This window comes from Alosa sapidissima, chromosome 21, assembly GCF_018492685.1.
Source record: "Alosa sapidissima isolate fAloSap1 chromosome 21, fAloSap1.pri, whole genome shotgun sequence".
NCBI classification, from domain to species: Eukaryota; Metazoa; Chordata; class Actinopteri; order Clupeiformes; family Clupeidae; genus Alosa; species Alosa sapidissima.
This window is the reverse complement of record NC_055977.1, coordinates 6,624,937-6,649,756: the sequence shown is the minus strand read 5'-3', so window position 1 is coordinate 6,649,756 and position 24,820 is coordinate 6,624,937. Positions and strand designations below refer to the sequence as shown.

The following is a 24,820-nucleotide window of genomic DNA, read 5'->3' as shown; positions in this document are numbered from 1 at the left end:
ACATTCTAACGTGTTTGTTCAACTCTAGGCTCGCGCAGTCAGAGATGCACCGATGTCACTCTCGCAGTGTCGCACGCACTTCGATTAGGAGCGCAATGTCAGTCTCAGAAACGCGATGACGAAAGACTAAAAAACGGTCCTATCGTCATCAGAAGGCCCTTTCTGACTAAGAAACATGTCTTATGTTTAATAATCGACCAGCTGTTTTGTGGACCAGAGGCTGAACGTTGAGGATTTCACAAAGCAGCAAATGTGAAGTGTTTGATCTGGCTATCAACAAAATGCTGACTTCATCTATCTATCTGGGTAGATGACGCCAGGGTTACAGTGCGAATTCACAGGCCTGCTGGAGTTTAAAAAAAAACATTGAAATTGAAATCATGTTTATTAGCCTCATATAGCCCCATACGATGCACATTAAGTCGTTTAAAGGTCCATGTAAAACATGCTATAGGGATTTGCTAAATCATTATGAGCAAATGCATTGGCATGTCTAAATTAAGGGTCTGATACTAATATAAGAACTCGTAAAAGTCGCCTAATGTGTTGTCTCAACTCGTAACAAACTATATTTTGGATATTTGTCAAAATAGTAATTTTATATACGTGGTAATCTGAGTGAATTGTGACATGACAAATGTATGTGAGATAGAGAATAGCCTATTTTGCAGAAGATAAACAACCCAAAGGTGCGGTTCCTTGTCCTGTAGATGGCGACAGCGTCCTCTATGTTAGGGTTGTTTTGGTCTATGCATTAGCCAAGAGTGATGAAAAGCTCCAGCAACAACATCTGTCATATGATCCACAGCTGGAATCAACAGTGCATGGAAATATGTCAGCTTATGTTTTTTAGGCATTTGTCCAACTTGTGGTCTTTTTTTGTTGTTGAAAAATGCAGATACACCACACCCTTCAGACAAGGGTCAGCCATTTACATTAAACCCACAACTAAATGAACCATCATTATCAGAAAATTCTGCTAAGAGCCATAAGTACACACATGCTATAGAAATTACATTGGAGCTGAGTCTATAGCTCCCAGTGTTCCGAAGGTTTCACTTATCTAGGAAGACTCTCAGTGCTAGTTCAACAGACACATCCCCATGGATCATGCTCAGATAGAGGGATCTCATCCTTCATTTCCCGCACTGGGACCACTGAGTCACCCTGCACTGATAACCCTCTTCCCTCACACTAGCCAGGACACACACACACACACACACACACAGAAACACACACACACACATGTGCGCAAGCACACACACAGTACGTACAAGCAGACAAACACAAACTAATGCAGTTTTACTCTTCCATCTCACAACATCACACCATTCTGAACATCTTTCCAAAGCACCCCAGCTGTAGCTGCACCAATAGGCGATTATGGAAGTAGCTTATGTCTGGCCTGTAGTCCACAAACATCGATCAAGGTTGGCAGAAGTAAACAGGTGAAATGATAAGCCACTGACTTATATGGCAGTTTTACATGCTTAAATTTACATTAAACAGGTCAGACCTAGCCAAAAAAATAAATAGACAGTCTTTATAAATGTTGTCCCAGCTTGTTACAATTTCAGTCAATTGGATGAGAAGGCCTATTTAGACAGCACAGAAGTGGTCTATAAAAGGAGAGATTATACAATATCACAATTATGCATCTCCTGCAAGGAAGGTGAAGATCCCTCTCTCTCTCTCTCTCTTTGTCTCTCTATCTCTCTATTGTAATGCTCTGTCAATTTGTATCCCAGAATATGCAAATTAGAGCTGGTATTAAGTCAGCATAATTTAAAGACCAATTTGTCAGAGTTCCCATGACCTTGTGAGGAGACATTGGTAGCCTAATCAGGACGAATGCAAATTAGGCTTATTCGGTAAGGTTTTTTTTCACCTCAGTCGTATCGCATTGTTATGCCTGATTATCCCCCTTTCCCAAAACGAGACAATGCAAAACATAGACCCCATTCAACAGCGCTCACTACAAATACCTTTGTGGCTCCGCTAACTTCTGCATTCAACCAGACTCAGACAGGAACCACGGGGGGGCGGGAGCAATGCTTTAACCTCTCCACTGAAGCCAATGCTTTTGGCTGTCACACGCATTCAGCCTTTGCAAGTGAAGGACGTGGTTAGGCTAGGCTACTTTCACAGTTTGCCGGTATTAGTTCTAACCGAATTCTGGTGTGGATGGTTGAATGAATTGTATTAAAATGCCTGGTTCTTTACTGAGAAGAGCGCTTGAAGAGTGATAGACTATGGGAGCGCCAGCATGAAGTCCGCGACATAGCCCGCTCGCAGAGGAATTCGCTTTGTTTCTAATCCACGACCACGTTCAACAGCTTCACTCAGAATGGATAATTCAGAAAAGGGAAATAAATCTGATGAAGATTCGGAATCGCCAGAGGAAGAGGAGGTGGACCCCAGAATTCAGGTAGGTTGAAACAATCTAGCCTACATCTTAAACCGGGGTTAAAATACAACCGCTTCCATTTGTTAGCGCCTGTACCACTCAAGTATACCATCAACTAGTGTGAGCCTATGCATGCTGTTGAAATACATCCTCTTTATCAATAGCCTATAGACGTTTAGTTTAACATTATGTGGCGAAGAAGTGTTGCCTCAAAAAGACGAGCGTAACAGCAGTTTGCCTTATTTTGCCTGCTCCTGTTGATAAGGCTGGGGAACAGAAGTAGTGGTGGAACTGCGAAGGACTTGGCTTCAGATCCCTCGCCTTGTATAAATAGTAGCCTACGAATAACCTCAAAGGTAGTCCGTGCTGATGTCTTACTGCTGCCTAACACTGACCGCTGCACTGCTGTGCTGAAACACATTTGAATAATGCACTGCCGGTGTTTTGAGCTCCATGACATTTGGAGAAGGGAGGCAGGCAGGATGGCTTGGTAAAAGCTACGCCTATGCAATTGGCTCTTGATATTCACTAGTCTAGAACATTCAAAAGTCCGCCCGTTGATGTTATGAATTATGACAGATGCTCTTCGGCATGTAGTCTACCTTGGCCTACTTGCATTGTCCCTGTGTCGTGTCGTCGTTAACATGAGCCCTTTAAATGTGAAATGTCCAGCTCCCATGTTTTTGTAAATTAGGGAATGTTATTGTGATCTTGTCCAGTGTCCTCATTGTTGACATATTGTGCTCTCTCTCTCTCTCTCTCTCTCTCTCTCTCTCTCTCTCTCTCTCTCTCTCTCTCTCTCTCTCTCTCTCTCTAGGGTGAATTAGAAAAACTGAATCAGTCCACAGACAACATCAACAGATGGGAAACAGAGCTGGAGGTAGGCCTCACTGTGCTTCTACACCCCACATGCTTTCTGTGCAATGTCATTGTTTTTCCTAAAGTGGTGGCAGGAGGGATAGTCTATCACCCTTCCCCCTCAACGAACAGTTTTTCAGACACAGCCACTGCAGTGTTTTGCCTGTAGTCTAAAGGAGAGAAAATCAAAACTGTCTGTATTGTATACATGCCATCTACACTATATGGACTTCCCCTAGAATTTCCTCTTGAATTTCCCCTAGGGATCAATAAAGTATCTATCTATCTGGACTTTAAAAATGCCATCTGTACTGTATGCATAGTATAAGTAAGTATATACTCTTTTGATCCCGTGAGGGAAATTTGGTCTCTGCATTTATCCCAATCCGTGAATTAGTGGAACACACTCAGCACACAGTGAACACACAGTAAGGTTAAGCACACACTAATCCCGGCGCAGTGAGCTGCCTGCAACAACAGCGGCGCTCGGGGAGCAGTGAGGGGTTAGGTGCCTTGCTGAAGGGCACTTCAGCCATGCCTACTGGTCGGGGTTCGAACCGGCAACCCCTTCGCTTACAAGTCCGAAATGCTAACCAGTAGGCCATGCAGCTGCCCCCGCATCATATAGACTACAAGCCTATGGAATTCACAATTCAGAGTTGTCTGTATGGTGTGTGTATACAATTTAGACTACATAGGAAATTCACAGCCAATTTAACTGAGGTTGAAAGGGTGTAATAATACCTCATCTGATGCCTAGTGAAGGTCATAGGGGGGAGGAAGAGTTGTTGTTTTAACGTGGCCCTTAATTGTGTAAATACAGAACTATTCTTCCGTTTTATTATGTGAGGATTAGATCTTTTTTTAGAGTTTTGTTTTACCTGAACAGTCCCAGTCCATTTGCTGGCCTCTTTCAAAAGGGATTCCTAGTGGCAATGAAATGAACAGCATGGCACATTTCCAACACACAAAACCAAAACATACAAAAGTGAATCATTTGATTGAATAATTCTTCAGTTATCTCTCTTCAATAGTCAGCTATTGTGCATTTCCCCTGTTATCCTGTGGCGCTATCAGTTGCTCAGATGCTAACATATGAAAAGCAGCGGTCACAAAAGAATATTGCAGTATGCTGTCGTACGCCCTGGCCTTGTCGCTGAAGCACAGGACATGAAATGTCACAGGAAGCTTAAATCAACCCTGGACTTTATTCTCCATCCTTTTCCTCCAGCTGACTGGGGAAAGGACAGGACGTAGCCACTCCACCCAGTGTCCCATTATTTGTTTGCCTGGCTGACACTAGACCACTTCTCAAATTTCACTTGAGGTTTAGAGTGGGTCTGGAAAGTTTTCCTTGACTTACGACTCCCAGGGTTAAAATGTAACTTAAATTGATGCATTGAACTCTTACCAAATCATTTGATAAGTGCAGCAAACAAAGGTTTTAATTGCAGTTGTTTACTCAATTCCAAAGAAAATACACGTCCATGTCTGTTTAACCCTGTCGCTATCAGCGCAGCCATTGGTCGTGTTGAATGCGCTGTTCTATCGGTCATCCTATAAAGCCTGGCCCATGCCGGATGAGCAATTATGATTGGACCCTGGGTTTTTGGTGATTTGGAAATGGCCATCAATGGGATCCTTTCTAGGTGGACCTGCAGAGCAAATGAAAATGTACACTCGTAAAACGAATGTGTTTTGAAAACGCAAAAACAACTTGCGTTGTTTTTTTAACATATCTCTGTGCCCAGACAGGGACAACACATTAGTTTTAAGAGTGTGCTTACAGGTTTGTCTGGGTTCACCCAGACTAACAATTTGTGCCATTCCTACACACCAGCGCAGGCCCAGTAGAACCGTTGAGTTCTAGCTCACCCACGCATGCTCTCTCAGAATGTTCTAGTAGTTTGACGTACACTAGTTTGACCTGCCTGATATAGAGGGTCCATTCTCTATCAAGGTTAATTCCTCTATGGAATTCTGGTGTGTAGATTCCTTATTAACTAAATCACTGCTGAATGGAATGAGCTGACACAGCTTTTCCGAAGGTTCTTGGTTCTGAACCAAGACTATGGAAGTGCCTTATGTCTTTTTTTTTTTTAAGAGACTTTGGCTCAGAATCAGGCGAACGAGGTGGAGGGAGGTGGATAAAGTGTACGAAAAGGAATGTAGTATTATTGAAAAGGAAACTGAATTGTGTGCAATCTGGTTTTCATTAGTAGCCCTGTAGACTGACTCTCTGCTGAATAGGCATGGAGAGAGTAGGCCTATGGCAGTAACACACTCCATACGTTGTGTAAGAGAACTCTCTCCGGCCATTATTGCACTTAATCAAATAGCCTTTGCTTTAGAAATAGTTTGTTTCATAAATATATCATCTTGTATAACATGAGATATGAGATCTTCCCACCATGTTTCTTAAAAAAACAATAAGGAATTGAAACTCGCACTAACAGTAACTGCGAGAGTTGCAGCACGGTTTGACCTGTCCCCTACTTCTCCGTAGGACTCACGGCAGAAGTTTCGTGCCGTCTTGGTGGAGGCCACCATGAAGCTGGATGAACAGGTGAAGAAGATTGGCAAAGCGGTGGACGAGTCCAAGCCATACTGGGAGGCCAGACGCATGGCCAGACAGGTAGGAGTTCGGCGCCTTGAGGTGTTACGCCCCACTCCTGTAGCCCTTTAACTTTCCCGTGTGGTGTCCTCAACCTACGAAGACCATTAAGAGATGCAGGCACACCAAGTTGCTATAGATGAAATTAGGCAAGTTCGCAACCCATGCTGTAAATAGAAGCTATGGCACATTGCATTGTGTTAACTTCCAACCAGTTGGGTCATAAATACACAATACAGTTCGGCTCTGGGCTCTGTCAATTTACTGACAAGTTGGCAAAAGGGTGCAAGCCTTTTAACACTTAACACCTTTAATATACCTGAGCACTGCATACTTAAGCAAAGTCCTTTTAGGGAAGTCCCTCAACTCGGTGGCCATATTGTAACGCTTTTTGGGCACTCATCGGGCATCTATTTCGGTAGAAATGCGTGTGCGCAAGGCTTCACGACACCAACCTTGCTCCAGCGGTGAGATCACAACACTGACTTTAGTCTCTCAACACAACAACTCTTCATGTTGTACAGCACGCAGGCCACTTACAGTGAGGGGCAGGCCGGTTAATGTTGCATAATTGGAGGCTCTTCCTATGACCTCACTGTAGGTGGAATGCCGGAATTCTCTACTCAGGAAGGAACAGCGGCGAAACATGGGAGCGTTCCAGATCTTATCCACGAGGGAGAGCCCATGGAGAGCTCTCTTAGGCTCGTCACAGTGTAGCGAAGGAAAAAGGGCTGGCTCTCAGGTCGAGCGTCACCGGGAGCCGGGCCCTGATCAAACTGCTTAATCGGCATAGCAACATAGCAACATTGAGTCATCATAATATTAGGCCTGTTAGTCAGAGGAGCACAGTACGCTGCATGAAATGGAAATGCACTGTGTGGAAATGAACAGATGCCATGAGTTCTCTACTATCCTGGAAAAAAAGTTTAGAAAAGTTCACATATCAGTATCTTCAGAGATGTGAAATTGCCAAAACATGGAATACCCAATGATCCAAATTTGAGAGTTAGACAGAGTTTGGTTACGGTAAATAAATATATATAAAAAGTATATGTAGCAGATATTAAGGTAGCAATTGTGCTGTTTGTGCCAGTGTAATTCAGAAGACTGTTTGCCTGGCTTTGAGCTCAGTTTTGAGGGGTGGCAAGTCTTTTGTGGTGTTCAATATGTGTGGCTGTATAAAACATTCTCACTGCAAAAAAAAATCACAACCCATTCTTTGGACTTTTGCATGGGTTTGGTTAAGGTGGGAGTTGAGAGGAACGATTGATGAAAAATAAGGCTTGTGTGAATAAGGCTTGTGAACTACATTATTGTGAATAAGGCTGATTGCCATATTATTCATTCTGCATTTTACAATGAACATATTAACAAGTTAAGATGAATCTTCTGAGCCGAATATCTCTGTAGCATTGGTGGATGAAGGAAGTATGCAGTGTGGAAAAAGCGCATGTTTGTGGCAAGTCTTACATTTTAACTGGTCTACCCAGTTGGGAGTTTTCCCTCATAGCTCTACTTCAGCTCCCCAATCCTAAGCAGCCCCACCCAAGCCACATCCAGGGCTAGGAGGCCAGCCATCCTAAATTATGGATGATTCCAGAGCCTAGTTGCTCTGCTAATTTGTTTTGAAAAGACACAGACAGCACTTCATAGATAGCCGCTCCGTTGGGAAAGTGACTTTCTTCCCTGAAGGGTGTTTACCATTAAAACGATTCTCCACAGTTCGCTGACGGCGCCTTTGCTGGCTGCAGCAAAGTTCCCCTGGCTGGGGAAAGTTATTTTCAAACAACAGCTTCTCTCTTCCCTTTCATTTTCTCAGTTTGTGTGCATAGTGTGTGTATTCCTGTGTACTTGTGTGTAGTGTGTAGTGTGTGTGTGTGTATTTCTGTGTCTCCGTAATGTGCATATTATCCCCTTTTGCATGTTTGTGAGAGTGGTGTGTGTGTCTCTCTCGCTCTCTGTGTGTGTTTGTGTGTGTGTGTGTGTGTGTGTGTGTGTGTGTGTGTGTGTGTGTGTGTGTGCGTGCGGCCGTGCGCGTGTGTGTCCTAACTAAGCAGAGGGCTGTCACTAATTAAACTGTTCTGGGTTCAGTCTAAAGGACTTCATACATTGAATGGCTATCACAGTCACCTTGTGCTGGCGATTAGCGCTACCCTCCCCCACCCCACTCTGCCAGGGCGTAGAGGTCATATCGCTGATCTCCCACAGCTCGCCTGGTGCCAGACACTCTGCACTCTATTACTAAACATGCTAGCTCACCCTGAAGCACAATTTAATCAAAGATTCTAGAACAGAGCTCCGCTCTAGAATCTTTGATTTTAATCTATTAGCATTAGGCTAATGGAACTCTATTGTGTTGTATGTCTTCCTTTTCATTTTGCATCTTCTGTGGAACTCAAAACTTAGTTTGAGGAAGGCTGTATTGTGTCGATTAAGACAGCATAGTATATGTTTTTCTAGATAGGAGTTGTTTTTTTTCAAAGCTATTGAGCTGAATGACCTTTCTGGTCACTGACATTTTGTAACTTGTTTTGAGCTGATAAGCATGAGGTGTTGAAGGATTACCACAGACAGGTTTAGGAGATACTGGCTGATCCATCCCTATCCTCCCCAAAATTCTGTACCGAGGGGAGAGGGGGGTGGACATAGCTCTCAAAGCGATGTTATGTGGACTCACATGCTAGTGATTGAAAACACTTCCTCTAGTTTGCCTTAAGCAGAAAAAAAAAACATAAAAGGTTCCAAGACATGAAGGATACAATTAAACGGTTCCTTTATGGGAACAAGAGTACCATTTACAAGAGATTTTACCAAGAACACCATTTACCAAGAACAAGAGACTTCCTATGAGGACAAAGATAGGAACCCTCAAGAGATCTCATTGGTGTGCAGTGGAACTCTTGATCAGCATAGCATGCTGCAGATGGGAGGCCCATAGTGGGAGTATCTTCACGACAGTTAAGAGGGCGAGAATGTTCTCTTTAGCGTGACACGAATGCGTTTTTTCCTTCAGTAATCTTTTCCCAGGCACATTTTAGGCTTGCATTCTTGTGCATGCATGCTCCATTAACATTCAGTGACACCAGACAGAAAGTACCTCCGTAGTTATAGATGTAGGAAGAAATCGCAACTTCAAGACGTTTCGAGGGGAGGGGGGCGACCACGATGTTGCCATGCAGGGCAGTCAGAGCACAGCTTTAATTTCACTTTCTATTTTTGATATCTGGTGGGAGGCATTCATTCTACTAACCTATTTCAGTGGCCACCAAGCACACAGGCAGAAATAGCTGTGACTGGGTATGTGTTTGTGGGTGTGCTGACAAATCGTATACCTTGAGAAAGCATGAGAAGTGAGGACAAATCTGTACCTCTCTGCCTGCTATATGATGAAGGATGTGTGGATGGGGAAGAGAGGAGGTGGTGGGTGGAAATCTGCCATGTGTGAAACTCAGAGAGGTGCCAAGGCACTGCACTGAGCTGTGAGATCTTCCACGCCGCAATGTGCGCCTTACACACACACACACACACACACACACACACACACACACACACACACACACACACACACACACACACACACACAGAGTTCGGAGGCAGCCAAAGGCACTGTCACACTCACAGAGGGCTATTTTTAAAGCAGCGAAGGGGCTGGGTTTGGGCACACTAGCGTCACACCTACCCATTCTAATCAGGCTGGATGTGAGGCTCCCGCAGAGGTGGGCTATGATTATCAGTGACACACGCACACACGCACGCGCACACACACACACACACAGCACAGTGCATTTTCATCAGGGCTGGTGTCTGCTGGGTTGGCTGAATGCTCTTTGCTGAAAGTCAGGGTTTTAGTGTAATCCCGTCCTTGATTAATGCGCTGCACTGCTTGTGTCACCTCTGGCGGCTGGTGCGGTACACTGTGTGTGTCTGTGTGTGTGTGCGTGCGTGTGTCCGTGTGTACGTGCGTGTGTGTGTGTGTGTGTGTGTCAGGGCTGCCTGGCACCTGAGTAGATAAGCTCAGGTGTACTAATCTGACAGCTGTGTGCCTCAGCATCTACCTGGAAAGCCAGGAAGTGTGTGTGTGTGTCTGGAGTTTATAAACCTTTGTGCTCAAGTGTGATTGAGAGGCTTTCAGTTCCGCCTGAATATGATATCCAGAATGGTGACAGAGTGTGTGTGTGTGTGTTGTACAAATCCAGTCGTGTGTGAAGAGAAGACTGCAAGATGAAACGGTTTATCATCAGTGGTGTTTGTGTGTGTTTAATCTGTGCTCTCAGCAGTCACTGAAGTCAGCTGCAGACTCTCCTCATGTTCTCTCGAACCCAACTCTATGCCTCTTAGTAACCCTGCTGTGTGTGTGTTTGTGACCCTGCCAAGGTAAAATTCAGGCCTCGGAAACTTGTTCCTCAGCTGTCCATCATCGTCATCATGAGGGGGGATCGACCGTCCACCTCCCACCTCTCGGCCAATAGGAGCTCACCATGAGGCACATGCAACACATGACTGACATGTCTCAGGTCTCAGCTGATGCTCATTTCCTGTTTTAGCATTTCGCTGACACCAGAGGAGGGAGAGGGAAGAAAGGAAAAGTGCTGATGGGGGATGAGGGGTGTCGAGATCGCCAGTTTGATCAAAATAAGCCTGAAGCATTGAGTCTAGCTTGCATGAAGTTGGCATAAAACTAGAGGCTGATAGAACAAAACGTATTTGTAACTTCTTAAGACTCTCCGACTCTTTGACATCTCTCTTCAGTCTGTTTCTTCTCCCCTGAGTTATGGACGTCACCAGGGTTGAGTTGCAGTCAGTGGTGGCAGCATTGGTGGACGCCATGGGGAGGATTCCTCGTTCTCGTGCCGGTTGTCCTACTTCTTGGGGCAGATTGAGGCGGCTGCCACTGATGGGACATCTGCTGCTGGCGGTGGCACGTGCCCCCCCCCCCATGGCCTTATGGGAGATATGATTGGATCAGTACGTGCTCAGGCTGCCAAAGCAGGGGCTTTACTTGTCCTTCCCACCCGATATCCCCTCTACGCTCCCTCTCTGTCTGTGTGTGTGTGTGTGTGTGTGTGTGTTAAAGCTTATTTAAGGCCACACATGCCTGGACTCCCCCTAGTTGCCGGGTAATCTGGGGCCATGTCATCTTTCGCAAGGACAGGGAAATGAAAAGCTTGACCCCTATTTATGAAAATGACTGATCCCCCCCCCACACACACACACACACACACACACACACACACACACACAACCACCAGTGACCGTTTCACCTTCCCCCTCTCCCCAGCCCACAGCCAGACAGACTAGTCTGCAGTCTGTCATGACATGCTGCTCACAGCTGGGTAGATGCTGGTTGACATGATGGATCAGAGCTGTCTGGCCTCCTGGTTTTGAGTGTGGCCGTCTTGCTTATCTCCTTTCCTCTTTTGATGTCTCTCTGGGACTCTTGAGTGGGAGATTAGATTCCCTACACATTCATCAGAAATGCCGCACCCAGCATTTTCAAAGATGATTGCACCCTTGATTGCTTAACACAGGTTGCCAATAATCGGAACTGCAATGGAATGCGCGCTGATGTCAAAGCGTCCTGCTTTCTTTTGTGTGTTTCTAAAGGCTGTGAGATTTAAGGCTCTTAGATGAATTATGCAGTTGAGGGAGATGCATCTCACACAGTAACGTCAACTGTGCTGCTCTGGGGAGTGAGAGGGTGTGTGTGTGCGTGTGTGTCTGTGTGTGTGTGCGTGTGTGTGTTTGCCTGCCTGTGTGTGTGCATATATACATCTCTGTGTCTGAGTTTATGTGTGTGATTGTCTGGCTTTATTAGTGTGTGTGTGTGTGTGTGTGTGTGTGTGTGTGTGTGTGGTGTGGTACAACAGGATGATCAGTTAAAAGATTAGGTGGCTGGGGAACAGGACTTGGTCCTGGGAATCAGACGGACTTCCTTAATATGCTCTGCTAACGCTGCACCCTCCGTAATGACCGGCACACGCATCGCCTCTCCACAACAGCACACCGTCTAACCACCATCACCTAATCGCCTCTCCACAACAGCACACGCTCCTGTCCCACCATCACCTAATCGCCTCTCCACAACAGCACACCGTCTAACTGCAAATCTGACTCCACTTATGTGGCTGTGTGCAGGATAGGCCTCTACTGTCTGTTTTGGGACAGGGCCTTGGTATGAGATGGCTAGGCTGCTGCCTTGTCCCCCGTGTCCACTATGGCCCTTGTCTGAGCCTGAATGGTCTTGATGTGCGTCACGCGGGGCTGCTGTGTTTCAAGCAGCCACTGAGAGACCCCGTTATGACACGAGCTGACTGCTCAGCCCATGAATAAAACATGGTCGTCTGTGAACGTGGACTCCCTGAGGTTTTTCCCACTTCCAGGGCATCATGGCCACTGGATTTAAATTTTTTCAGTGTGGATGAGTATGGCAAGGGCAGTGGAAACTCAGTACATGAGGTATATTAGTTTAAAATATGCTCTTGAAGTCAGCTCAATGTGGACAGATATTCATTATATCTGTATGTCCGTTTCGATGAACAGAGATATTTCCACTCTGAAATTTCAGGGTTTCAAAGTCCTGAATCCAAAACTGAGGATTAAAGGTTGTATCAGCGATTTCAGGCCCAAACATAAATGATCACATTCATCTAATCTTTCCTAACGATCTGCTAGCTGCCCGCCCCAAAACGTGTCTCTGTAGGCAGCCTAGGCTCCGAGATCTGTACACAAAAACAATTGCTACCAACAAGGGCTGGCAACCCACTCAAAGGCAAAATAAAGTGTTTCAACCAATAACCGACGAGATACGCGTTTAGGCATTTAGGTTTACGCGTTTAGGTCCTTTTAGGCCAGTTCCTCTACTCGGCGGCCATATTGCAACGCTTTCTGGGCACTTATCGGGCATCTATGTTGGCAAAAATGGGCGTGCGCAAGGCTTCACGACACCAACCTTGTTCCAGTGGCGAGATCACACCACATGATTGACACAATGTCTTCACAACACACCACATGATTGGCTCAATGTATTCACAACACACCACGTGATTGGCTCAATGTATTCACATGTCGATGTTTTGCCGCGGAAGGGGTGGGATATGTGTAGACAATGTGTGTTACATGTGTGTTACAAACTAACCCCATGGATTTCTATGAAGAATTTTTTTAGTGTTGTGTCTCATTAGAAAGTCTCTGATTAAGGTAACTGTGATGGGCTGGCCTGGGTGGAACAGGGAAATGGTACGGAGGGGGGTACAAAACTATTTGTCTTTAATTGTTCAGAATCTCTGTAACATTCCTATTCTCGTTGTGAATGCCTGGTCTGATGTGTTGTACAGCCCCAAATATCAGAAGCACAAACTGTTCGTCCAGTTCCTCTCATCATGTATCCTGGTTATGAAGACCAGGGGAGAGAGCGGCTGTTTTCTAGCTGATTTCCTCATTCTATTCAGAGATCGGTGAACTTGGATTGACTATCTCGGATGCCGCTGAGGAAGTAGAATGGGAGTTTTTGTAGGTCAGGGACAGAATGAGGATGTTTGGTTTGGTCTTTTCCCCTCCCTCCTTCCAAACTCAACGGATTATTATTTTTTTAAGATGTCAGAAGCGGAGTATATTGACTCAGCAATGGAGGAACTGCTCATCAAATATATATTCCGCTTGCGCTTGAGCTACTTTGGTGGAGGCACAGAAATATAGGTCAGAGTGGGTTATGAGCCTGGGATGTAGACAGAATGGGATATAGAGAGAGAGAGAAAGAGAGAGAGAGAGAGAGAGAGAGAGAATAAGCTGGTTGGCTCATGCTGTTTTAAACATTTTCATTCTGGAAAAATAGAGGATAATTTTTTCCCCCTAAAAATGGATTTTACAAGGTCAGCATCTGTTTTTTTTCTTCTCCCCAAGTCTTAAAAGTTGAATTCTCTGCAAAACAGAAATACACATTTTTATTGTTTTGGTGTGTGTGTGTTCGAGTACCCTGTCGTTTCGATTCTTTCCTAAATATCATCGCCATAAAGCACTCCAGGCCTTTCTGTAGTCTGGATGTTTTTGCTGAAAGTGTTGTCGGTTATACCCAGGCACCCACCCCTGAGCAGCAGAGCAGCCCTGAGCAGGCTGGTTCTGCCTGTTTACACAGGGAACGGTTGGTCTCCCATTCAGCTCTGTTTATCGAGGGGGGGAGGAGGGCAAGGAGGCTTTTCCCAGCAACCCTCTGTGTTTACTGACCACTCCATCAACTGGGCTTCGGTCTTGACCTTGGAGAGAGCGGAGCTCTGACAGAAACTTGTTTTTGAGTTTGAGTGTACAAGCAGAAAGAGAGATTGTGTGTGTGTGTGTGTGTGTGTGTGGGGGGGGGGGGGGGGGGGGCACACACAACTATATCAGGGTAGCTACGTACAGTATTTCCCGTCGACATGGTGCTGAAAAACAAGACTGTGTTAAAATCAAAGCACATTCCGAGCAAATGTGACACTTGAGGCTTTCCCCAAAGTAACCTTCGGTCGTGACATCAAAGGATCATCAAACTGGAAGCACTTACCACCACATATCTGCTAGCTATAAGTAGCTCAAGAGGGGCTACTGGACCCTCAGTCTGGCAGCTGGGATGGTGATCCGCGAGGATTATGTAACTGGCAGAAGAGCAGAAGGCCTCAGCTTTCTAAAGTGAGGCACATGAGTGGGGTCCTTATAGACCCTTTCAAGAGAGTTCCATTATCAGCATCATAGTTGGCCCCACAAGGCTTCCTTTTTAACATTCCATATGTTATCTTAATGCAGAGGAAGTAGATTGGGAACCAAATAGAACGTTCAAGCATTGTTTTTGTTTTTATTGTTGAAAGGGTCTATACAGCTGCTAGCACAGTGCACCACAATTTAGCACAGTGATGCTAACACAGTAAAGCGTTACCGATTTTGTAAGTAGAGTGGAGACTGTGCTTACTATCTGATGTGTTACACATGTGAAATGGCCAAAGTTATAGCTTGCATTTGGGGTGATGAGTGTTGCATGGTGTGCAAGTTTGCTTGTACTGCTGTCAGCTTTGAGTGGAAATCTGTCTGAAATAGAATCGCAGTGTTCTTTTTGTGCTCAAACGGAACATTGGTGTGGGTGAAAACTATTTCGTCCTTTCAATGGGGCCATTCAGACGGTCATCACCAGGCCGATTGTTGAAGAATCTGAGCGTCATTGCTGCACCTCCTCCTGTTAACTTTAACTAAAGCCAGCTGTTGCTCTGTGCACTATGCTGAAACCAGATCTGCTCCTCAGAGAGAGGGAAGGAAAGAGAGACAGGGAGGGAGGCAGGGAGGGAAAGAAAGAAAGAAAGAAAGAAAGAAAGAGAGGGAGGGAAAAAGATGGGGAGATATGGAAAGAAAAAGAAAAACACTGATGCACAGAGAGCGAAGGAAGACGTAGTCGAGAGGACGTTGAGGCGTCTTTTTGTCCACGGCCTACTCAAGAACATGGCGTCACCTCTGCTGTACAAACGCTGCCTTTGTCAGGCAAGGCAGGAGTTCCCCCTCAGTCCCTGTTCTGTCACAACAGCCACTGTGGCTTTCTTGAGTCAGAGTGGAGATTTAGGCCAGGACTTCACCTCATGTTGATGCCGCATATTTACATAGACTGCTTGAAGACAATGGAGATGTATTAAACATGTGTACAACCACATAAGGCCCTGAGGATGCTTAATGCGTGTCCAAGTGAAGGCTTATGAGAGGTGGGGAGAAATGAGAAGTGTCTCAGTTTGCCCTTCTTCTAGATCGAATTAATGTTAGTGACTCATAGTGTTTGATCAAACCTCTATCTCTTTCACACAGTCTTTCTCTGTCTATGTTTCTCTCTCTCTCTCTCTCTCTCTCTCTCACTCTTTCTCACTATCTCTCCCACCATCTGTCAGACAGTCATCATGGTGAAGCATCCTCTTGTCCTCGCACGTTTTATAAAAAGAACCGAACCGAATGTAGGCCACAAATAAGGGGCTGTGCAAGACGAACCCAGTCACACACACACACACACACACACACACACACACACAGACACACACACACACACACACACACACACGCACACGCAGGCAGAAATCAGGTCAAGGTTTGCTTGGGTTGGGTGGGTGGACCAAGAGGATGACAGAAATGAGACCGCAGGAAGTTTCTGACTTGTGCATCCTTTTTTCAAATCAAGCCTGACACATCCTACAACCCCCCCCCCCCCCACCCCACACACACACACACACACACACACACACACACCTCCCACAGGTACTGATGTTGGGGTGGTTCTGTCTCTTTTTTCCCTCCGGTGGCAGGGGCAGCCGTGGCCTACTGGTTAGGGGCAGCCGTGGCCTACTGGTTAGGGGCAGCCGTGGCCTACTGGTTAGGGCTTTGGGCTTGAAACTGGAGGGTTGCCGGTTCGATCCCCGACTAGTAGGAAAAATGTTGGCAGGGCAAGTGGTTGAGCACTGCTCTCCCATGCCCACATCCACAGCTGAAGTGCCCTTGAGCAAGGCACCTAATCCCCGAGCACCACTGTAGCAGGCAGCTCACTGCTCCGGGTTAGTGTGTGCTTCACCTCACTGTGTTCACTGTGTCCTATGTGTGTTCACTAATGCAGAGACCACATATCCCTCACGGGATCAAAAGAGTATACTTACATATAGGTACTGACGTTGGGGTGGTTCTGTCTCTTAGGGTAGGGATTAGGAACAGTGTGCTGGTTCACATCTTAACTTAGGGGTCTACCAAAACACACAGGCAATGGGTTTTAAAGGACTGAGTGTGTGGAATGTGAGGGGGAGAGAGCATTGTGATGGAAATGAGAGCTGTTGAAGAAAAATGGGTGGTGGTTCATGGTTTATTTGTTTACATGCTGGTTTGACTTTGTCGCTCTGGAATGCGAGAGATTGCGGTTTTAAGACGTAAAGCGATCTCACACCTCGTTTCACTTTAGCTTCTTCTTTTTACACTTCCCCCCCCCTTCTTTCTGCCGCAGTCACTGCGGTGCTTTCCTCCATGTCACGTTCAAAGGAGTGGGAGATTTGCCAAAGCGCTTTAAGTTTTGCGCGGAGCCAGCGATTTAAAAAAAAAAGGAAAGCACGCTCATTAAATATGTAAGGGCTTTGCGTCTCAACGTGTGCCAGTTTTTTTTTTTTTTCATTTCTGAATTCTGCATTCTGTTGCAGAGTACAGACATTAATAAATAAAAGCTAGCTCAACATGTTGGTAAAACCTCATTATGCAGAGCAAATCACTGAAATGAGTCCTGAAGTCAAAAATTCATTTGATGTAGTAAAAAAGTAGTAAAAAGTAAACATCATCAGTGCATGTAGAGGCACTTTCTCCTCTCATTTGCATGCTTCCTTTGTGCTGCTTTAGATGTGACCGACGATAAGATGAAACTGACTTTGTTCATGGCCCTCCTCAAGACGGCCCTCCTCAAGACACCCATCCTCCTTAGCACTGCAACCTCAACATTCCAGCGCAGTAGCACAACTATGACCAGAGTGCAACTATACAAAGCACAGATTCTAGAGTGCTACTCTTTAAGTTCTTTGATTTAAGGATTCTAGTGCTACACTCTGAAGTTTTTTTTTATTAAAAGCTTGTCTCCTGCCTTACATGTACAGCCCATCACCATTCCCAAATTCCTGGGATGATGTTTGTTGTTTGCACTTTGAAAAAAGTGTACATTTAACAGAGTGAACAATCACTGGCACAATGATGATTATGATTTCAGTACTGTAGTGGTTGCTTGTTAAGAAGATTCATTCTGTGACCTAAATAAGTTCATTTCTCTTTCTCCCTCCTTTCCATTTCTCTCTCTCCCTCTCTGTGTATCTCTCTCTCTCTCTCCCTTCCATCTCTAACCCTCTCCCTCCCCTTCATCTCTCTCTTTCATTCTCTCTCTCTCTCTCTCTCCAGGCCCAGGTGGAGGCCCAGAGGGCCACTCAGGACTTCCAGAGGGCCATCGAGATCCTGCGGGCGGCCAAGGAGACCATCGCGCTGGCCGAGGAGCGCCTGCTGGAGGAGGACAGCCGGCAGTTCGACTCCGCCTGGCAGGAGATGCTCAACCACGCCACTCAGAGGGTGAGCTGGAGGACCGATGAGTGGAAAGGGCAAAAGCACCTAATCTTGAATTTCCCCTTGGGGATCAATAAAGTATCTACCTATCTATCCATCTCTCTATCCATCTCTCTATCTCTATCTATCTATCCATCTATCTATCTCTCTATGTCTATCTATCTATCTATCTCTCTCTCTCTCTCTCTCTCTCTCTCTCTCTCTCTCTCTCTCTCTCTCTCTATCTCTATCTACAGCGCCTACATTTGGGTTTAGAAAATGAAATGTGAAACAGGGTCGTGCACAATTCGAATTGCAATTCTGCTCCCTGTTTGCTACCTCAAGTGAAATTCAAGAATTGAATTGGAATTTAAGAGCCAGGTTCAATTCAATTCTGGAATTTTGCACAAGCCTGATGTGAAATGTGTAATGTGGTTGATGTGCAGTGTGTAATGTGGTTGATGTGTAATGTGGTTGATGTGCAGTGTGTAATGTGGTTGATGTGCAGTGTGTACCGTTTTCATCAGGCAGTTCCATTCGCATTTGCATTAATTCATTTAGCAGATGCTTACAACGTGACTTACAAAAACGAGGGATAACATTCAATCTGCACTTATAGTGAAAACCATTAGTAGGTCCAACCCATGGGGAAGTTAGCGCTCACAATGCCGTTTCACTATTACTGCCATGTTGCCTAGAAAGTTGCAGAATGCCCAGTTGTATTGTCATTCACTGTCTATGAATACGGCAGGTTTTAGAAAAGTGGAGCACTGGCTATAAATGTCACCTCATAAACATAAACATTTCATAAGAATAAGCCACATCTTCATTTTCTAATTCACAACAGCAACCCGTATGGTTGGTTATTTTGTATGTCAGTCAACAAGCCACCTCCATTTGAGGCGTAAACAGCTCTTGGCCAAGATAAGATGGCTATGTTTGCATCAGAGAGAAGCTGGAACATCACGCTCAATGGTCCCTCGGTTGTGATTGTAAACAATGTTGCACTGAGCATCATACAGAGGCACCACTGTTAGTCCTCCAGCCTGCTGTTGGTGCTTCCTGGCTTTGTCTATGTTGATGGTATTTTGCAGATGCTTTTGTCCAAAGTGACGTACAGTATATGATCTACATGTGAATGTGTGTGTGTGTGTGTGTGTTTGACCAATTTATGGAGGACTCATACTGTACAAAAACTCTATACCAGCCTTTGATTTCTGCCATTGAGAACCTAGGATACAAATGCCAGCTCATTGTGTTAGTGTTTGGTAGCCTAGGTCATGTAGGCCTACATAAAACGTGGACTTTGCATTGGGGGACTATATAAAACTAAGGCCAAGCAGCTAGTGAAGTACTGTTCCATATCATTTAATCTACTGGATTATTCAGAAGATTTGATTCCTAATGTAACTTGACTTGTAAAGTGGAATCAAATAAAGTATATAAAATGTGTGTGTGTGTGTGTGTGTGTGTGTGTGTGTGTGTGTGTGTGTGTGTGGGTGCCTCCTTAAAGGTGATGGACGCCGAGCAGACGAGGACGCGTAGCGAGCTGGCACACAGGGAGACGGCGGCCAGATACAACGCCGCCATCAGTCACATGAAGCAACTGGAGAAGAAGTTCAAACGCACCATCAACAAGTCCAGGTTAGTCAGAGAAACCAGACCAACCTTTGGCTAATTTGGGGTGAATGAACCTTGTCCAGACCCAATTCCAATTTCAATTGAGATAAGGTCTGGTGCTAACCAGGCTAGGTTAGTCATCCCTCTCAATCCTACAATCCTCTTCTCCCCCCAGTTCCCTCCCACTCAGTCTGCCCACAACGTGACTATGAGTGAAGTACTCAGGTGTGTAGAGCTCTCAACGTGTTTTGAGTGTGTACGGTTTGTTGAGTGGGCAACACAGCAATTGAGCGACACAGTAAATTGGTTCATGCCATTGCTACAGACAGGAGACTATATTAGCTGAAGAGCAAGCTTGTAGCAAAGGGGGACGTAAACATGACTGAACAATGAGGTTTTTATTGGAGCCTCTCCTGACCAAATGATGTTCAGATTGGAGTGCTCCATCCAACTAACTGCTATAATGCATAAACAGTGCAATACAAGGGGAATGGCTAACTAAGACGGAATTACCTGGACAAAAAACTCCCAATGTAAGAGAATCTCAGAGTGTTCTGTGCACCCTTACAAAAATTAAATGTTTTGCGGCAGATTTGCAGCAAACTTGTGGGTGATTTGTGGGAAACAAAATATTGCCAGAAGTTTGCCAGTGTTGGCCGCTAGAGGCAAACTTCCAGCAAAGTTCTGGCAACAATTAAAAGTTTGCCACTAGTGGCAAATGTGTTTGCCAGTGATTTGCCATCACACTTGCCAATAATGGCAAACTTCCAGTGAACTTCTGGTGACAAACCTAATTTGCATAATGACATTGCTGCAAATTTGCTGCAACATTACCAAAAGTTAACCGCAACTGTTTGCCAGAAACCTAATTTGCATGTGAAAATATGACCTTGCCGCAAGTTTGCGGCAACTTCGCCAGAAACCTGAAATTTCTGTAAGGGCACGCTGAAGGGGAGCGAAACATGAGAGAGAAAAGACAGGAGAGAAAGTAGGGGAAAGTTTGAAAGCATGAGGGAATGAGGAGTTGAGTCTTTTCTTTCTCCTCCCTCTCCCGGCTGTGCTTGGTTTGACTGATGTGATCCAGATGTTGGCTCGGGGAGGACTGTTCTAGAAGGCCACTGACCCCCTTCCCTGGGCCCACGGAATGTAGCAGCACACTGCAATGGAGTGTTATTCCTCCAGAGCCGCTGTTGCTACGGAGATGTGTAGGCCTATGCCAGGTCTGCGCGTCTGTCTGTACGTCTGTCGCTAGTGACTCATGTCTGTGTGTCTCTCTCTTCCCCCCTTAGGCCATATTTTGAATTGAAGGCAAAGTATTACCTTCAGTTGGAGGTATGTACCATTTATATCATTTAGTGTGGTTTGTGATTGGCACATTTCTAGTTTGTAAATAACTGGAATCAATGTTTTCTATTCCAGTTGCTATTCTTTGACCCAATTATTTAGACAACTCCTTAGACAAAGATGTGTGTGACAAAAAGTGCTATTCAACATATAAATATATAATATATTGCAAAATTATACATTTTTTCTCCTTTAGAATTATCTGTTTAAAATGCATGTCTCCACAACTGCTCTATCTAAACACCAAAATTAGAACATTCATTAATTTTGCAACCCTGCCGTTAGTGTGGACAGTACGTTATGAGTTGCTGTGTGCATTTGTGATGTCCACCCCTCTGAAAGTGACCACCTGTACTAACTGTGTCCGTACCTCATACAGCAACTGAAGAGGCAGGTGGACGAGCGGCAGACGAAGCTGACCCAGGCCAAGTCCGAGTACCGCACGGCCCTCCGTAACCTGGAGACCATCTCCGACGAGATTCACGCCCGCCGTCGCCTCTCCGCCATCGGTCCACGGGGGCGTGGCGTGGGCGCCGAGGGCGACGGCTCTGGGGACGACATCGCCAACTTCAAAATGGAGTCGGATGGCATTTCCAGTAAGCCAAGCGACAACACTCCTCCCTTTTAGCTACGGTGTCCTGCTAGAGACAGGACATAGTTAGTTCCACCTGAGGAAAACCTTATGGGATCCAACAGATTAACAGAGGGGTTCGACCTTTAGCGAAAAGCAATACCACACACCTTGTTTCTGCAGCAGGTAACAAGCAGTGACCGCAGTGACCACAATCCACACGCTGGAACATATTTGAACCTTGTTTTCCCAATGCTATTGAGCAGGCTCCTATCTGCATGAACCTTGCCTCATGTTTGTTTGTTTGTTTGTTTGTTTGTTTTGCCAGTGATGTCCGAGACCTTCGAGGAGGAGGGCAGCAACGGCGTCTCCTCAGAGGAGGAGGCCGAGACCCAGTCCTCCTGCAGCCGCAGCAGCTCCTGCCCCAACACACCCCTGGACCTGCCTGGCCCCCACCCCTTCTCCCCGTCCTGCCCCAACACACCCCTGGACCTGCCTGGCCCCCACCCCTTCTCCCCCTCCTGCCCCAACACACCCCTGGACCTGCCCGGCTCCGACCCCTTCGCCCCCTCCCCCTCCTGCTCCAACACCATCACCACCTCCTCCACCTCCGCCTCGTCCCCTTCCTTGTCCTCGTCCTCACCTCACCCGCTCTCCTCCTCCTGCCCTTACCCTTCGTCCTCGGCCTCCTCGTCCTCTCTCTTGTCTCCGTGCCCTGAGGGCCTGGAGCTGCGGGATGCCGGCTCGCTGGAGGGACTGGGCCAGGCGTCGCTGGAGGGACTGGGCCAGGCGTCGCTGGTGCTGGGCCCGCGCAGCGAGTGCAGCGGAGCGTCCTCGCCAGAGTGTGACCAGGAGAGAGGTGAGTGTGTCTGTGTGTATGTTTGTGTGTGTGTGGATGAGAGAGAGAGAGAGAGAAATGGGAGATATAGAGATGGTAATTGCACTTGAATGCACGCTGAAGAAGGGCGTCCATGAACGACATCCATGTGGTGATTTTAAAAAAAGTTTAAAAGATGCTGTCTTAGATATAGAGATGGGCCAGATCACCATTATAAAGCCCAACATTATAAAAAAATCATAAACTGCAAAACCCAACTGTATGATGTGTAATTATTATTTTTTTTTTTTTTTTAAACAACTTTCATTTCCAGTAATTTGATACTAAGGCATTTCCATTTCAGTGGCCATTTATTTTACTGGTGGTCTCTCTGTACCCGTGGGGTAGTGTTCAACCACTGTTAATATTGTTTATTTATGCGTGTGTTTCTGCTTTAGGAGACCGGGCAGAGGGTATTGAAGGGAAGCCAGACACCCCCAGCGTCATGTCACCCCCCATTCAGAAGAGTTCGCTGCTGGAGGAAAGGCTGAATAAACTGTCCCTAGAAAGTGCCGAGGCCGAGGACTCCGAGTCCGACCCTTTTACTGTGACCTCTAACCCCGCGCCGACCCCTCCCATGCTTGTGGTTAATGGGGTCTGAAGGCGGACCAGTCACCCCCTAAACTCACCCCTCACCCCTTCACCTCCCTAAAACATCAAGAGGACAAGACGGAAACCCCACTCCTCTTTCCTAAGACGTGTCCCAACACTACCGTTTGAAAGAATAATCTTTGTTTGTGTCGTGGTCATCTCTTTGTCCTATGTCAGGTGGGACTATGACTGCTAGGCCACCTCATAATCTTTATTTGTGTCGTGGTCGTGGTAAGGTGAAACTATGACTACGAGACCACCTTTGTCAGTGTTTCCAGAATATTCTGCCTCTAAGATGGTTGGAAGATGAAACACATAAAAACCAATGGACAGTATTAAAGACTTGATGAAAAAAGATGTGACATCCAGAACACTACATGCGTGTGCAACTGAAACCTGTTGGTAGTCTGACGGATCTTAGTTGGTTGTTGGTTTTTTCTCCTCTTTCCACACCTTGTCACCTACCGCGCAATACCTACCATTGGGTTCAATCTGTGTTGTTTTTTTATGTGTAATATTCTGACTCTCCACCATGCACAACGTGTTTGATGTATTGTAAAAGAAATACTCCTGATGACCTTTCAGTGTAGTACCACACTATTTTTTTCATGCTACTAGTATTAATGGTCCTCTGTAGTTTCAAGGTATGAACATATATATATATCTATATTTATATTCAATGTGTGGATCGTTAGTTGACCAGTGTGTTGTCACAGCAACAGAGTCCCTGTCAGTCGGAGTAATAAACACATGTTTGCACCGTCTGCTGAAAATCTCATTGACCAGTTCACAGGTCTGCGTCTGCATGTTTCCCTGCGTGAATCCCCCTACTGTGTCTGGGGGCAGTAAATAGCTTCTACAGACACATTCACGGGTACACGAATGAGGGAGCTCGGCAAACACACACACACACACACACACATAGGAGCACTTGAGTTACACAGTGTGGCTCTGTGTGGTTGACAGTGGCAAATGTCAGCTGTCTCCTAATCTAAAACGCAGACCATCTCCACACAGACACACACACCATCATCCAATTGCAGTCAATCTCTGTACTCTTTGGTGTGACATCTGCCACCCTCAGGGGGCCACAGCCAGCAGTGTCCTGGGACTGAGCGCGTTCGTTTATCGGCTGCCTCTGTCGACCCGCAGCCACACTGCGTCCTGTGACTCATGTTAGCGCAGTCCAATGCTGTAATGCAGCGCTAAGCCGGCCAGCCAGGCCTGTGAGCACGTGGACTCTACCACCGCCATGTAAACATCCCACACAAGCCTGCTGTGTGGATATGACAACACAGAGTGACAGGGAGAAATATAGATGGTTGTATTGTGTTAATTATTTTCAAAAAATATATCATTATGTTGGAATTATAGGTGGAACTATTTGGAAAATAATTAGCTATGTTGGAAAATGTGAAAAGTGTTTGCATATATCAACAAGTAATGCTAGAAGGTGTAGGGTGAGGACACTTTAACCTAGATTTGAAATGCTTTTGCGTAAACCTCAATGACTCAGACAACCGCATACATTCAGATAAATGTGACCCATTTGCTGACATACTGGTTGATGGTTATGGAGTCATTGGAGCAATTGTTCCATTGGTAATGATTAATCATGTGCATGCGGTTGCCACACCGGTTACCACAAACTATGGAAAATTCCTGTTCTATTTCAGTTTAAAAACGTTTAACTGAAAGACACAGAATGTTTTACCAGTTATATAATCTCGTTCTGGAGCCGGTATAGTTTGGAGTCCACTTCAACCTGGCTTAAATATAGACCAACAACATTGTTCTGCAGCGAAGAATAGTTGTAGGCTAGAGCGCGTTGGCTCGGTTTATGTCAGAGCCGTAGGCAGCGACACGTCGCCCCCTGGTGGCAGTTCTTGA

At 45.8% G+C, this 24,820-nt stretch overlaps 2 protein-coding genes across 3 annotated transcripts in view; one reads left to right on the top strand and one right to left on the bottom strand.

Moving 5' to 3' along the window:
• The window catches only part of mturn (maturin, neural progenitor differentiation regulator homolog (Xenopus)), a 26,727-nt gene extending 26,478 nt beyond the window's left edge, over positions 1 to 249 (bottom strand). For both annotated transcript variants that reach the window (XR_006026180.1, XM_042077003.1), the window contains exon 1: positions 1 to 249. This exon is cut by the window's left edge and continues 345 nt beyond it. The gene's annotated coding sequence lies outside the window, so the exon portion shown is untranslated.
• Positions 250 to 2,026: 1,777 nt separating this feature from the next.
• Positions 2,027 to 23,694, top strand: sh3bp5a (SH3-domain binding protein 5a (BTK-associated)). Its single transcript, XM_042077271.1, has 9 exons — positions 2,027 to 2,428; positions 3,225 to 3,287; positions 5,772 to 5,900; positions 17,790 to 17,954; positions 19,441 to 19,571; positions 20,837 to 20,879; positions 21,271 to 21,487; positions 21,791 to 22,321; positions 22,738 to 23,694. The coding sequence occupies exons 1-9, from the start codon at positions 2,348 to 2,350 to the stop codon at positions 22,938 to 22,940; spliced, it is 1,563 nt and encodes a 520-aa protein (XP_041933205.1). The 5' UTR covers positions 2,027 to 2,347; the 3' UTR covers positions 22,941 to 23,694.
• The last annotated feature ends 1,126 nt before the right edge of the window (positions 23,695 to 24,820 follow it).

Coding starts and splice junctions, on each gene's coding strand:
- sh3bp5a (XM_042077271.1), top strand. CDS start 2,348: ATGGATAATTCAGAAAAGGGAAATAAATCTGATGAAGATTCGGAATCG. Junction 3,288..5,771: donor GATGGGAAACAGAGCTGGAG/GTAGGCCTCACT, acceptor ACTTCTCCGTAG/GACTCACGGCAGAAGTTTCG. Junction 22,322..22,737: donor AGAGTGTGACCAGGAGAGAG/GTGAGTGTGTCT, acceptor TTTCTGCTTTAG/GAGACCGGGCAGAGGGTATT.